This window comes from Metopolophium dirhodum, chromosome 9 (assembly GCF_019925205.1).
Source record: "Metopolophium dirhodum isolate CAU chromosome 9, ASM1992520v1, whole genome shotgun sequence".
NCBI classification, from domain to species: Eukaryota; Metazoa; Arthropoda; class Insecta; order Hemiptera; family Aphididae; genus Metopolophium; species Metopolophium dirhodum.
This window is the reverse complement of record NC_083568.1, coordinates 7096769-7113051: the sequence shown is the minus strand read 5'-3', so window position 1 is coordinate 7113051 and position 16283 is coordinate 7096769. Positions and strand designations below refer to the sequence as shown.

The 16283-nt window shown below is 32.0% G+C and overlaps 1 protein-coding gene and 1 long non-coding RNA gene across 4 annotated transcripts; one reads left to right on the top strand and one right to left on the bottom strand.

The window, feature by feature from the left end:
• Positions 1-2519: 2519 nt before the first annotated feature.
• On the top strand, positions 2520-4404 carry LOC132952342 (uncharacterized). The gene is made up of 3 exons (XR_009665463.1): positions 2520-3129; positions 3321-3449; positions 4176-4404. It is a non-coding gene; the product is annotated as an uncharacterized LOC132952342 (long non-coding RNA).
• A 1136-nt stretch (positions 4405-5540) lies between these two features.
• Positions 5541-12378, bottom strand: LOC132952178 (alpha-taxilin-like). Of its 3 annotated transcripts, none has more exons than XM_061024370.1 (10): positions 12020-12378; positions 11098-11224; positions 10731-11024; positions 10504-10650; positions 10228-10434; positions 10004-10132; positions 9765-9923; positions 9364-9697; positions 9027-9307; positions 5541-6020 (listed from the first exon to the last, which is right to left on the bottom strand). In XM_061024370.1, exons 2-10 carry the CDS (start codon positions 11149-11151, stop codon positions 5985-5987), a joined length of 1641 nt encoding a protein of 546 aa, XP_060880353.1. In that variant the 5' UTR covers positions 11152-11224; positions 12020-12378; the 3' UTR covers positions 5541-5984. The 3 variants fall into 3 exon arrangements, with proteins under 3 accessions (XP_060880353.1, XP_060880354.1, XP_060880355.1); XM_061024371.1 differs by lacking the exon at positions 12020-12378 and adding an exon at positions 11877-11901; XM_061024372.1 differs by having other exon boundaries at positions 5542-6020; positions 10240-10434; positions 12020-12376.
• Between the last annotated feature and the right edge of the window lie 3905 nt (positions 12379-16283).

Genomic DNA, 16283 nt, shown 5'->3' with positions numbered 1-16283 from the left:
ATTGAATTATAGAATAAAGAGCGTAATACAGTGGTTATAAAATCCGTTCCGTTAGTGTGAGGCATGGGCACGGGTGACGCCAACGGATGAAATTCCGACCCGGGTCCGTCTCGTCACCGTTCCGCCGTAGGTAGTGTGAATAGACCTTAAGCTATACGCAGGCTTTTTATAAAAGTCATGACCATCACTAATTAATATTTAGTATTTACAATCGCTGGGTTCGCGATATATGTCCGCATTTTAATGAAAACGACAACTTTCCACGACAACAATAGGCGCCACGAGCTCCGGTCCAGGACAATGGAATGGGAACACCAGGGACGGCCTGGCAGATAAAGTCAGGTCGGGAAAACGTATAACACAGGCCACATTTTACATTTATATATGTCTCCGTCATAGGCGCAACTAGTTGGGTTGTGGTGAGGGGGCTGAGAAAGTGAGAAACATACCTAACAACATATTGTTATACCCTCCCCTCCAAATAGTTATTGTTATTATAAGTTTTCAAAAAATAATAATATACACACATTTAGTATGCTCTAAAATAAACAATACATTGATTGGTTTTATTAAGTATATTAATCGGATCGGCGGCGAACAGTTTTTAAGGAGTTCGAAGGCATTTTTCAAATTGCATGCATGTGGGTCTTGTAAATGTGTGTGTAGTAAGTGATCATTAATTGTGTGTGACTGTGGGTAAAAGAAATAGCAAAGCGTTCCAGCACGCACATGTACAAGTCATAGCCTTGGCGTTGCGCGCGTGAACGGCAAACAATTTATGCTAATTTAATTTCAAATTTGTATGCATTTTGTTCATAGGCGAAAATAGTGTTTGAAATTTGGCGGGGCTGTAGTTCAGATCTGTACTTGATTATCGTATGATGCTTTAAATTATAATGGTGTAATCCAGTGCTTCTCAACCGGGGGGCCTTGAAATGTTCATTTCATTTAAAATATTTTCGATTATTTAGTTATTACTTATTATATAACATTCATTTAAAATATTTTCGATTATTTATTTATTACTTATTATATAACATTATAACATGTACATTTTAATATAACCAAACATTTATTTTATCTACATGATAATAATTTATTTGTGTGAAATGTAGATTGTAATGCATGTAAATTTAGTATACCATTAAGAAAAAATTAATAATGATTTTGATTGAGGGGGCCTTGACAGTTTTACATTAAACTTAGGGGGCCCCTATAACAAAAAAGGTTGAGAAGTACTGGTTTAATGATTAGTTTTGAGGGGGGCTATAGAAATTATAGGGGGGCTAAGCCTCCAGCCACCCCTATTGGCGCCTATGATTTTGTTCCATCCTACCGTTCGACCTAACAATGCGATCATTTTTCAGAAAACTTATCTGAATTCGTTATAAATTATAATGTCAACTTGTAATCGGTCGGTTCACATTTTAAGATTTTTGATTTAAATTCCGAATAATCAACGTTTGACAAAATATTAAAACGAAATTTACATTTTTTGAGTGGTGAAATTAGAAAAAGTGGACCGATCTCAAGTAGACATACCTAATAACGAATTCAAATCAGTCTTAAAAATTATTATCGCGTAACTATGACGATCGGTATGATGGAATACAATAAACTGGTATGTTTTGGCTAAAATAAGTAATAACTGTCTGTGGCACCGAAACCCAGATGGAAATACACGTAATAAGTAGGTAGGTACATAGGTAGCCACATAGGTTTCCGAAAAAAAAAATTGAAAAATTCGGGTGGACGCTAAACTAGATTTATACCGAAATTGAAATGAATATATTATATTGTTTTTTGTAGACAACAATTTACATACCTATTTTACTTTTCTATTACTTTTACCAATAAGCATAATACATTAATACGAGTATTGAGTTGAAATTTAAAAGTTCACTGAGCTAAACACATTGCAGCATAGGAAAAATGTCTAGGGAGGGTTCAAGCCCCAAAACATTTTTTCTTTTAAATTTTAATGTATATTATATTATTATTTTTAACCTAACCTATTTGCGCCTGGCGTCTGCTCATGACAAAATAGATCTATTATGATCAGATTTCCGTCTAAAACCCGGCAGAACATATATGTTTTCAATGTTTTCATAGCGAGACACGGAATATAGATAGGTATAGATAGATATTCTCATAGGTATTCTATCTTAGTTCGTTTTTCGTGGTTTTCAAATAATCGGTGATAGTATTATAGACTACAAAAAAAAGAAAAAAAACGGATTACAAAAAAATACAAATTAAGAATCAAAGAAATAAAAAAAAGTGTTCAATAAAATAGTACCTGTCCGATAAAAAATATAATATATTTAAAATACTGTTCAAATACTTCTAAAATAAAAGTAATTGTAAAAGTATTTGAATACTTACAACACTGTGTAAAAGTATACAAATACTTTTACACAGTGTTGTAAATACCACGAATTAAGATATATTATCTTAATTCGTGGAAAATACCTACTTTTCAACACCGTCGCATCAGCCGATGAACTATTATTAACTATTATTATCGACAACATTGTCTGTCTTTCGTCAGCTTTATCTAGTTCCCTTTCAAATTGTTCAACAATTTGTGCGTCCATAGACCTATAAACTAAGTAACCTAGTTTATAGGTCTATGGGTGCATCCACGATGAAAGAACTAAGTTAGTAAAGTTAGTTAATCATGGATGCATCGTTCGTTGTGGTGAAATGGTGATTGGTGATACTCGTGCAGATTGCAGTTGTAGCAGTTTGCAGTTACAGCTTTTAAATCGGTTTCAAGTTTTCAACATGGTTGGTCGTTGGTGTCATCATGGAGAACTTTGATAGATTCTTTGGTCTCTATTTCCGTGAGTGATTTACTGATTCATCACCATTTGTAGACTTCACTTGCTCATCGATCATCAGTTTAACCATCACCATATTTTGGTGGTTACAATATCTTCAGTTGCCACACAAAATCCAATATCACTGTTTATAATTTCTTCTACTGACTCGATTGTTTCTTTTCCAAAGCTACTGATTCTTGTTCAGGCTCATCATGAGATGCATCAATCTTCGGCTGTTCTGTTTCTTCAGGAACTTTAAGAAGTTCTTTTGCAATTTCAGATTTTTTGCTTATGGATAATCAAGGTAATGTACCTATATACGTATTATACTATATAATGTTATCTTGAATATGTTAACTTAAAAATTCAACCAAGTATCCATATTTTTTGTATACCTAATACACTTTATGATGACATATTTCATAGTTAAATATAGTTGGAAAATATCAAACAAGAATTATATCATCTAATATCTTACGTTTTACATTACAATAGGTGGAATAGAATATGGATGAACATTTAATTGTGACCATTCAATCACAGTCATAGTTCATATCATATTCTAATTTGAACAGATCATCAACTCAAAGAGCTCAAGAAGATTTTATTTTCAGCATTGCAACAGTAATTATTTTGATTAACAATTTACTATATTAGCTGTTAGATATTGAACTATTATTAAATATAATAACTTAATTAAACATAATCAATCAATTAGCTCAATTTTTCATAAGTCAAATTTGATTTAACCTTAATAATAGGTACTAAAATGATACGGTAATAATTTTATTTCATCAAGATTTCATACTATTGTGATACAAAAAATAAATCCAAAGGTCTTCAATTATTAGATGTAGTGTTTGAAATATGAAATATTTCACAAAAACGTGAAACATTGAAATTTTTTTTAAAGCAATGGTGGTGATAAGTGATGGGAGGAGGAGTGGAGACAGCGGTACCAATAACCGGTAGTGGAGATGTTATGAGAGGAAATACGTGATTTTTTTCAGCTCCATGGTGTGCTGTAAAATATATTGAAAATGGTTTCGATGTATTTATAAGCAAGACCAAATTAATTTAATTTACATATAAACCAACTTTATATATATATTAAAAAATTAGCAGATGGGTGGTTCTCTTTCACATATTGATAGTTTAGAAATTATTGGTAAATTCACTACAAATGTTATTATATTTTACAGATATTTAAGCATATTCTAACAAAATAAATTGCGTATAAATCCTAGCCCTGACTAATAACTTTCATAAAACTTCTTTAAATTTTTTGCCATTTTATACTATAATATTTATTACATATTATACTAATTATGTGTATTTTTGTTACTATAGTCTTGCCAAAGTTCACATTGAATGAAACGAAGTTTCATAGCAAATTATTTAAGTTCCGCAAAACAGTAACATTGTTGACGTATCATTTTTTTTATTGGAAAATGAACTCTGTCATGAAAAGTGTACTTGAAAACTGTTGTTAATCAATGTATGTGACCTGTGTTGAAAATACTATTGTCAACTTATTAGATAAATATGAAAAAGTAATAAAAAATATGTATTATGTTAATTATTATTTTTTTGTTTTTGTTAGCCTCCTATAAATTCTTAAGTTATTGTGGTGCTTACCGCTTAGTGCTTAGGTTGGGAGTAACAATAATATGGAATGTACTGACAAAGTAGTTTGTTAGTTTCAAATTGACCAAATACTTTCCTAGTTGTAACATGTTATAAAATAGTCATATTCATGTTTTAAAAATATGCTACTGTACCTTTTTTATGATTATCAACATTGATAATAGGTTAATTTCTACCATGAGAGTAACTGAATTGTATATTTCAGGTCATGACATTAACTATTGACTATTACCTACTTATTAACACATTGACGGACAATCAATCATGAAAAAGTACTGCTGTAGCAGTATTTTTGTTTGGTGATACTAGGGGACAGTTTTGAATTCATATGTAATAGTACTGCTATAGCGGTTCTCGAAAACCGACCAAAAATTAATACTACTGCAACAGCAGTGGTTTTTTTCAATGGTATCATATGAGAGACCAAGTCACTGTCCATATACATCATAAAGTGACATTGGTCACTGACAAAATAAAGCAAATATAATTTAAAAAAATTATTGATTATTTCTTTTATAAAATCAATTAATTCAGGCATGCTTTTTAAAATTATTTATAATCTTCACTGTCCGTCAATGTGTTAATAACTAAATTTAATCATTAGAAGTGGTGTATTAAGGTTATCCTTATATTCAAACACTTTACTCAGACAATTTAAATTCTACAGACCTTGTACGTGATGCAAAAAATGAATATGAGCTCTATGGAACAGTGAGAAACACTGTAGCAATATCAATGGAGATGAAGACTGCGCCATTAATCGAATAGGAAAATATAAAAGGGTAACAGCATCTAGTGAAGGACATAGCTTCACATTTATCTATGTTAAGAGATAAGTAGATAACTCAAAATTGTTTTTTAAGAGATAACCACTTCTGGATCGGCAACAGGATATGTTATGATCTTGTAAGTTTATAACGAGAGCTCAATTTTTGTTTAATAACCAAAATTAATAATACGTAGGTAATCATTTAATAACAATTTTAAACTTTGAATAGAAAAGAAAAATAGTGCAAGAAAATGTTTTTAAAATATGAGATAATCAATAAAATATAAAATACTTTTTAAATATAATATTATAGTTTAATATTGTTTTCGGCACCATTTAAAAACGCAAGATTAATAATTACAAAAAAAATTTGTTTTGTTTAGATAATATATTTTTTATTGTTATTATTTTTTTTTTCATTTTACGTTAAAAGCAAAATTGGCAAAGCTATATAAATAAATGATAACTGATATTACAATAATTACAACACGTAAATTAATACCATTATAATAATTAATAATAGAATTTTTGTTTTCATATATTTAAAATATAGCTTAATTAATTAAAAATTAAAAATGATTACAAGTAGGTAATCATCTTTGATAAATAATGGCTTGAAAATAAAACAATAATAAAAATTTTGCTTATAAGAAACATCCACTGTTTCATAGATACAGTTGGCAGTTTCAACTCATAAATTTAGTATTAGTGAACTACTACGTGTCAAAGAAAGACAAAAATGACTACGTTTTCTTAGCCTTCCGTTTCGATTGAGTTTCCTGAAACATTCAATTGACAAAATTAAATATAGCAGTCAGGCGAGTAATGTACAGTTGATTTATTTTTACATTTGGCATTGTATTAGATACATGCAGGTAGTTTTTTTCAGTAGTAAAGTTCATTATGTATTTTAGGTGGATGGTAAACAAAGCGACATGTTAATTAAAGTTATTCAATCGATACAAAAATATTCAAATTTAAAAATGAACATCTTTTTAATAAAAATAGATGATTAAATTAAGATTTATTGTTGAGTAGCATGATATTTTTAATTTTTTTGATATCAATATTAACACAATAATAAATGTTCCACAATACCTACATCACTTTTCAGTTCTTGCACCAGAAAGACAATAATTTTACTTAAAAACTAACTGATACACAATTATGGTCACTAGGTATGACAGAAAAATTGATACTGTTAGTTTTAAAATTATTAATTTATAATAATTTAAGTTATAATTTAAGTAATGTATTACAACATATTATTATATAAAATTGTCTCTATCACCAATCAAACTATTGATATAACAATATTCAGTGGCGGGCTGAAGGGCTCAATTTTGACGTTGCTGCGTCAACTTTTCAAAGGGGGGTGGTGCCACCACGTGATTGTGGCTCAGTTACATGCTAAGACCCGACCTCGTAGCTCTTTCGACAACGTTTTATTAACTTTGTTATAAGTTATAATGGGTGAATGGGGGGTGATGGTGGAGGTAAGTGCTTAATATTAAGAAAATGCGTCATTTAAAATTTAAGTTCAGTCCACCACTGGCAGTGTTTTATTGATATTAATAGTTTTGAAATTTATTTATTGAGAAAATCTTATAAAGTTTTGAAGAAAAAATAGGTACTTCCGTTATCTCGACTACCCAAATATTCCCAAGACTACCTGTTAGAATCATCCGGGTTATTTCGACTACCTCCGTAGACCATAATTTATTAATAAATATATATTCCCACGTTGTAATGTACAATATTTAATTTTGTCTTCGATGTACAATGTACCTACCTACTATAAGCAGATTAGTTGACATTAACCACTTTCTGTTTGGTTATTCCCGAACTTTAATCTGTATCATTGTTATGTACAATTTAATTTTGTCTTCGATGTACAATGGTTTTTATTTCGTCAGTCATTCGACAATTGTCTTATTTTCCGTATTAGCGCTACGTCTAGTTAAATATATCGTTTAGTCAATATGAATTTTTTTAATTTGCCATCGTCCGAGAAGGAGGCTGTTAATTTTCTCCAAGAACGCGGAGTGTTGCCAAGTGCACGGATTTGTCCGAACAATCACTTGGCAAAATTGTATTTTGGAAAAGAAATCTTTTGGAAATGTAATATTAAAAAATGCCAAAAAAAGGTAAATATACGTAATGGTAATTGGTTTGCAAAATCACGAATATCGTTTACGACTGCTGTGCGATTTATATATGGGTGGTCAAATGAAATGACTAGTATTAAGTGGTGTGAACAAGAACTTAATATAAGTGAAAATACAGTTATTGACTGGAATAATTACTTACGTGAAGTATGTGCAATGGCGATTGAAAATAAACCACAGGGAAAAATAGGTGGACCGTGGAAAATTGTCGAAATTGATGAAAGTTTGTTTTTGAAAAGAAAAAATCATGTTGGGAGGGTACTTCCCGAACAGTGGATATTCGGAGGAATTTTTCACGAGACAAAAGAGTCATTTTTATTAAAAGTACCTGACAGAAAAACAGGAACTTTACTTACGGCGATCAAAAACAACATTCAGGAAGGTACCACGATCTATTCAGATTGTTGGCGTGCATATAACACCGAATTATTAAAATCATCCGGCTTCCATCACTATACTGTCAATCATACATACAATTTTGTTGACCCAACCACAGGAGCACACACCCAAACAATTGAACGCCTTAGGGATCGGGAAAGTGGCGAAACAAAAACCATAAGGGAACAGCTTGCCATCATCTAGATTCATACCTGACTGAATTTGTTTGGCGACAAACCTTGGTAACGATCCACCGTTTAATAAGATTTTAATGGATATTAAAACCTGCTTTCTTCCTCAAAAAAATTATTAACTACATTTTTTATTTATTTTTTATATTATATTATTACAATTTTTTCTATACACATTTAAATAGATTTATATTATTATTCAGAATAGATTTAAGTTGCGGTAGTCGAAATAACACGGTTGACCATATAATAGGTAGTCTTGGAAATATTTTGGTAGTCGAGATAACACGGTTGTGAACCTAAAGTAGTCGAGATACCACCGAAGTACCAAAAAATATATTGAAGTACAATATAATATTCAGTCATTTTGGTAATGATTTGGTTGATAAACGCAATGAAAGCATTTTACCACCTCTCTGGTTCAGTTGATGCTCACCACTCGTATTTTCAAAGGTTTTAATCATTTGTTATTAAATTTATAGTTAGTTTTATTCTCACAATAAGTTATTTTTTTTAATTAAGACAAAGATTTAAAATACATTCTATTTTGTGAAAATTATATTTTTTTTTAAATAATAATAATAATCAGAAATATCAAATTGTTTTATTAATATAAAAAGTAATAATGGTTATAATATAAAAATATTCACAGAATATATTATAGATATTATAAATAGAAAAGTTTTAACTTTTAATTGTGTTATTCAGAAAAGAAAAAAACTATTCAGTATGCATGTTTGTATACTCATTAATCATTATTAACTGTTATTAGGTACCTACTTATTATTATTATTATAATTACCGCTGAATTGAATAATATTTGATATTATATGTGTACTGTACTGTGTAGGTAATTAATTGTATTCTAATAATGAATTTAATTAATATAATTTAGTTGTAGACCATAAGATAAATAAATACATAAAATTAATTTTATTATTTGTTGGATTTTATCATAGATTCAAGTATTTAAGTAGGTATTATTGTATTTATTTTTTTAGTTTTAAATATAACAAATTATTGATTGAAAGTATATAAAGATAATTACCTTGGCCTTTTTAATGTCAGCCTTCTTGGGCTCTTGTTCATCAACTGACTTGTTTTCAACATTATTTTCAACAACACATTCAACTTTGTCTCCATTAACTGACGAACTACTGCTTACACCGGTATCATAAGCAGGTTCATCCGACATATGTGATTGAGATGATGAAGGAGATTCTGGGGACATATCTTCTCCATTTATAAGTGGTTGCTGCTCAGACGAGTCCTTGCCCAATTTCAATTGATTTTCAACGACTGACTGTAGTGTCTCTTTTGACTGATCCGCTGAAATTTGACCATGACATAAGTACAAAGTCGGCCAAAAATTTAGATTTATTTACGTTTAGATTTTGAAATTTCAGTGCGCGCAAACCATTCCGCCATTGCATACATGTTGGCTTCTGTTAGACTTTCTCCAGTTTCTCCAGATACTATATTTGGTGGGAGTTCCAGGATTTTTTTCTCGTGTTCCAACTTAGACAAAAGTGACTGTCGTTCAGAATGAAGAGTTCGGCACAATTTTTGCAAGGTACTCAATTGTCGAGTTGCTACAGACAAATCACTAATAATTCTAGTACGTTCAGAAGTCATTTCATCTAAAAGTTGCTGGCAACGCTCATAACGCATTTTCCAACTAGCAGACTCTTTTTCTTGTTTAACTATTTTTTTTGACATCTATGAATAAAAATATATAATTAATAAAAATAAAGCATCTGTATAATATTTTTTTGTTTCTACTCACTAATTCCATGTCTCCTTTAAACCCAGCAAAAACTTTATTACTTCGTGCTAGGGCATTTTGAAATTCTTCATATTTTTCATTATATAAGGAGATTTGGTTTCGCAAGTCTATTTCAGTATTCTGCATCTCCTCAATTCTTGTTTGATAAAGTCGTATTTCCTTTTGAAAAAAAAAAAATGTATTCTATAAGATTACAATTTTAATAAATTTATAAGGAAAATCAAATGAATAATAGAAACCTTTAATAAATGAGTTTTCTCGTTTAAAATAGTTTCTCGTTCTACACTGATTTCCATATTCGCTTTGGCCAGCTTCGCATCACATAATTGGGTCTCGAGCTCAATTTGTTTAGCTAACTTAACTACTTGCTACAACAATTAACAAGTATTCTATACTAAGAATTAATTCCTAGTTAAAACTGTACAATAATAATAATAATAATAATAAACTTCTATGTGCTTACAGCGCCATTTACCTGTTCTCTAAGCTCATACTGTTCGCACACATTCTTAAGCCTAGAAGACATGTCCATATTATCATCTCGAAGCTTGTTGTTTTTCTCACTATTTTGTTGCATTACTGAAGCTATTTCACTTAATGTGTTTTGAAATTTATTTGTCATTTCCATACGTTTATCTTCAGCTTCTTTGACACGTTTCAGACTCTCTTCCTGAAAAAAAAAAACAAATTGTTTTAACTAATGATTAAAAATAAATATATAGAATTCTAAAATTATTACTCTTATTGCTTTATTTTGTTTCTGCAATTCCCTGCACAAACTCTCCAATCTACTTCTTGTCATAACTGCTTTATTCATTTCACCTCTGACTATATCACGTTCTGTAAGCGCCTGAGATACTCTTTTTTCAGTTTGTTTATAAGCAGTCTAATATTCAGAGTAAAAAGATCAAATACATATTAAAAAAATAAATGTTCTTCTACTACATTTTTTAAAATTTAATTTACTTTCAGCTTAGTATTTTCTTCCATCAGATCTGCATACTTAATGCATAATGCTGCTAGTTTTTCTTCAGGTGTATTTAAAGAATTCATACTATTTAAAACAGTTTTCAATGCTTGAGCTAAATGACGATCTTTTTTTTTACGGTTCTTATCGTTAGATGGCTGATTTGAATCTGCTATGTCTAACTCGGAAGCTTGAGTGGCTACAGATGTTGTGCTATCAACAGCATCTGTCTGTTTGGGCAAGGATTCCGTAACTGTACTGGACACACATGGCGTATCTTTTTGATTACTAGGCTGCAAAATAAATTATAATTAATATAAAAGTTTAAACTACAGTTACAATATAACTTTACAAGACTATACTAACCTGAGTAGTCTTGTCAACAGAAGGTTCTTCTGACACGGTAGGTGTAGTCTCCATGTCAATAAAATAAACCAAGTATTATATATGTTAAAATAAACTGCAACAGTGCATCTATTCAAATGTTCTTAGACTGAAAACAAAAATTTTAGTTAATACAATTGTACCTATATTATTTTAAAGCAGAATGTGACAGAATGATATATTAATTTATTATACATTTGAGCTATTGTCACATAAATAAATTTGAAATTACAGTACTACAATATTGTATGATACTGAGTTTAGAAACTATTTAAATTATCTTTCTGTAGAGTTGATGGTTATAATGTATTAATAAAAACAACAGTAACACGATATAGGTTCGGTTTTAGATTGTACAATTGTTTATAATTAAGTTTCTTCAATGTATTTTCAAGGGATAAACTAGGTGTACGTATCCCCTTATTTGGTGCTATGGAAATATTGATCACTACTTATGACTGTACATACATACCTACATTTTAGTAGAACTATAAAGTATTAACTATCTATGATGTAGGAGTGTGTGGATTGTCTGTCTGCGAACAGGCTACCGAAAAAGAAACTGACAGGGAAATGGGACGGTATCGTTCGGCCAACGGATGACTCACGGTGCTGTCGAGCTGGGACGAAAAGGTAACGGAGATTGGGACAAGACGATAGATGGACGGACGGACAGCAGCCGACGACAACACCCAAAAGTCGGTCCGGGGGCAAGAGTGGCGAACGGAACGCATGTTCAGTCGATGGGGGATACGACTCACCAGGTTCGAGGAATGAGCACTTGCGCGGTGCCGACGACGGTGAATAAGCGAATAACGATTGTGAATAACAATAATAATAATAATAATAATAATAACAATAATAATAATAATAAATAATATTATCGCATCTAGCGTTCACTGACCGAAAATATGTAAGCACGCCGGATGATTAATGTTTGCACTTTGTCGTCGTCTTCCTCGTGATCGGGCGGTGGCGGTGCAAGCGATCGGCGGCGGCGGAAGCAGCTATCCTGTGTAAAATATTATTATTTATGCCGAGTCCGGACAAGGTGTACGGCGGCGCTGAGCGATAATGCACTGGTAAATGACCTAAAACGGCAATCGGTCGGTGCGGGACGGGTAACGATGGACCGATATACATATATACATATATTATGTATATTGTTATTAATATATATACATTCAAATATATATAAGTGTAATATAGTTATGTTGTGCTCGTAAGTGTGCGTATCTAAAGGGTCTGTTGCTGAGGCGGTGGAGGGGACTGGACGACAGGTAGTGGTGGTGGTGATGGACGGTGGTGGTAGTGGCCACGGCTGGTCCCGGTGACGGACGACGATCGCGAGCCGGCGCGCCGGTGCCCGCGATACCCGCCCGCGAAATGGTAACACTGTACTCCGTCGCCGCCTTTATTCGAAATTACTACAGACAAAATATTATTATTATGTCTCAGTCCGTGCCCCGTGATGTTACAGAGGCACAGAGCTAAATTTATACGACATTATGACATTGCTGTGTTAAGGTATAATGCCGCCAGGGGCACACATATTTTACCGCCTCATAATCCCATAATAATATACAAAAAATATATTTAAATAATACATACTTCATCATATTTTTCTGCATCATTTACATCAGATTTTTTGATAAACTTAGAATTTGATTTCTTAACAATAATATTAACTAAAATAAAATTATTAACTTTTAAAATTGGTACCTACATTTATCGTACATAGATACTCACAAGTTGAATGCTCGAAACATAACTTGTGTAAAAAATCAACCTGAATTAACAAGTAACAACATTTCATCAAAAACAATAATAATAATTGTTTATGAAATAAATGTATTACTATACGAATTAAGAGTATTAATGGGCTGTACACTTATTATATATTATGAATAAATGCATATAATATATTTATTAACTACGCATTTAACACTAAACTTACCTACTATACATTTACTATTTACATCTGTAGTTGTCTATTTCTGACACATTAATTAGTGTTAGCCCAGATTTAGTGTCCATATGCATGAATTAATCTCCGAACATATTATATTAATCGGAAGTATTTATTTTTAATTGGTATTTAAAGTTGAGTAATTAATGGTAAGAGGTGAATTTCAGAGTATGTATTGCGTAGCTAAATAGTATCATAGATAATATAAGAATAGTACATGTCTATACCAGTTCCATATGGGGGGCCGTGTGCTTTTTTGGGGAAGAGAGAACGTAAAGAGAGAAAGACGATATGGGGCTTTTTAAGGTTATGTGCAAAACTATTTTATTAAATAATAATGATAACATGATAGTCAGTTATATTTAGATATTTGTCAGTTTGTATTTTGATTGTTGTGCCACTTGTGCCTGGAAAATTACTCTAAACTTTGTTAAATATTTAAAATATTTATTATTATTTATCGATTATCATATCAATATTTGCCCCATATAACCTTAAAAATAGTATCACTAAAGTTTCATGTGATAAGTTCTTGTGTCCTATCCACGGTCTGGAAACGTCAATGGAGGCGGGTGACGGGGAACGTGCCGCTTAGTGTCCGCGAGAGAGGTGTAGAAAGGGGAAATAGTACGCGAACGTATCTAGCGCAGCCTGGCTTATCACAGGCATACTACCCATTCGGCATTCCGTCAAACGATAAACGTAAGCGTACGCTGGCGGGAATAAATTTGGTAAATGGTTTATCATTAAAGTATAGATGGCGCCAGATTCGCTCATGTACGATTTCCCCTCGTACACCTCTCTCGCGGACACTAAGCGCCTCAGCGGTAAACGTCTCGTTCCCGGTCCAGTCTCCAGTGTAGTAGTCCCTGGTCCTATATTCCTATTGAACTATATGATAATTATATAGTATATAGTAGTATTATATTATCATATAGTTCAATGTACTATCCATTCTTATATTATCTATGAATAGTATAACTAATTAATAATAAGTAGTTACCTATTCATATAAGAACTTACCACTGGTGACGCAAATTTAAAATTTTTTGAAATTTTGGAATTTTTTGTCTTAACTTTAATTTCAACTGTTTGGATTTTGCTTTTTTTGTATTTTGCGCCACCTAATTTTACACTTTTCTAAGACATTATTTTGAAATATTACATACAATTACGTTTGATAATATTAATATGTAATATTATCAACAATTGCCAAATGATAAAATGATGAATATCTAATAAATTAATTAATAATTCACCTCGACTGGAAATTAAGGAATTGCGTGCTTTCACAGTTTCACCGTATCTAAGTATTTTTATGAATTCACAATAATGGTACGCCAATACCTATCATGTATATATGAATGTATGATAATATTAACTATTAAGAAGAACTTTTTACAGTTAATAGTGTTGATACAAATGATACATATTATTCATAGGCGTGTTTAAGGGAGGGGCTGGGTGGACATTGCCCCCCCCCCCCAGGGCAGACTGTGCCTCCAACAAAATCATGCCAGGATAAAAAAAAAAGTCGTGTGGTGTATACCCTGCAGTACCTATAGATTTTGATTAATTGTAATTTTTTTATTTACACATTTATTAATTAGTGATTATATTATCATGTAATATTATGTTCATCATATTATGGTTTTATCAGCTGAAAATATCCAATTACCGATTATAATTTCAAAAATGATTTTAGATATTTTACGACTAGTTAAAATAATTTAAATTTTGTCAGATACCTACTCAAAATATTTATTACTGATTAGTTAATAGTTTTACAATTTGTATGTTGTTTACCTTGTATAATGGATGGGAAAAAAGTATTTTTATTGTTTTGACAATGGTTATACTTTTTGATCATAATTAGTAAAAAATACTCCTACCATTGTGAATTTTGTAACATAAAAAATGAATGTTGTTTCATGTCTAAAAAAATAGATTTCACAATTTAAAATTTGTTGTGACCCCTCGGCCACCAAAGTCTTAACACGCCTATGATATTATTACTACAATAACTGTGCGTCTGTACTGTAATTTTAATATGGAGGTTATAATATGGTCATCAGATGAGGTGCATAGAGCTAAAACAACTTAACACACAAAAAATCAATTTCTGTTTTATGTAATAAAACGTTTCAGATTGATTTAATATTTGAAATCCACGAGGGCCTATCCCACAATAAAAATTATTCGCTAGATGGCAGCACACATGTCGTTTTGGCATTGCAATTTATTTCAAATATGAAATCAATCTGAAACGTTTTATAACATAAAACAGAATTTGATTTTTGTGGGTTAAGCCGTTGTGCGCCTCAGATGTAACTAAAAGTTTATGTTTTGTAAGGACCGACGACTGTGGTATAGATTTCAGTGTCTGTTTGTGCAGGGTATACGCGTGTGAAATGTGCGCGCAGTACTTTTGGGGATTTCCACTTTACCGCTCGGTACTTTTTGGGATTTCAAATTTACCGCCCGCTGGACGGAAAAGGGACGCTTTCAAACGCTTCAACCGATATCAAAAACCAAACTTTCGGCGCAGGCGTGACAAAATAGTATATTGTGTGGCAATGGCGGGAAGGGAGCTATTTCAGTAGCGGGCGACGTGTGCGGCACGATCCGCAGACGAGGTCCGCATTTTGCCCAAGACTGAAATTGCCTTCCCGCACGGGCAACACATACCATTTTTTTGTCACGCCTCAGCGTTCATTGATTGCGCCATCACGGCAAAGGTAATTCAGGCTGGGATCTATGCAACAACCAGACTGGTAGCGGACTGCAGGTACCAGACCAGTACTTTTGGAGATTTCCACTTAACCGTCCGATACTTTGTGGGATTCCCACTTTACCGCCCGCTTGACGGAAAAACGTCGCTTTCCGACGCTTCAACCGTCATCGAAAACTAAACTTTCGGTGCAGCCGTGACAAAAAAATATTTATGGTTTCAAGCCCTGGTATAAACTATATACGAATGCCATAAATGAAATATTTTTAAATTTTGCCATCGGGGGCAAATTCCCCCTTTGTCCCCCGTTAAACATGCCTCTGCATATTACGACACTACTGTTCAACTACTGTACGACGGAAAAAAACTTCCAGCAATTCACACATGCACCCTTTACTAGTTTACAGCGTGTTACAACCACGATTTAAGATATACAGGTTAACCATCGACCTATAACAAATAGTGCTT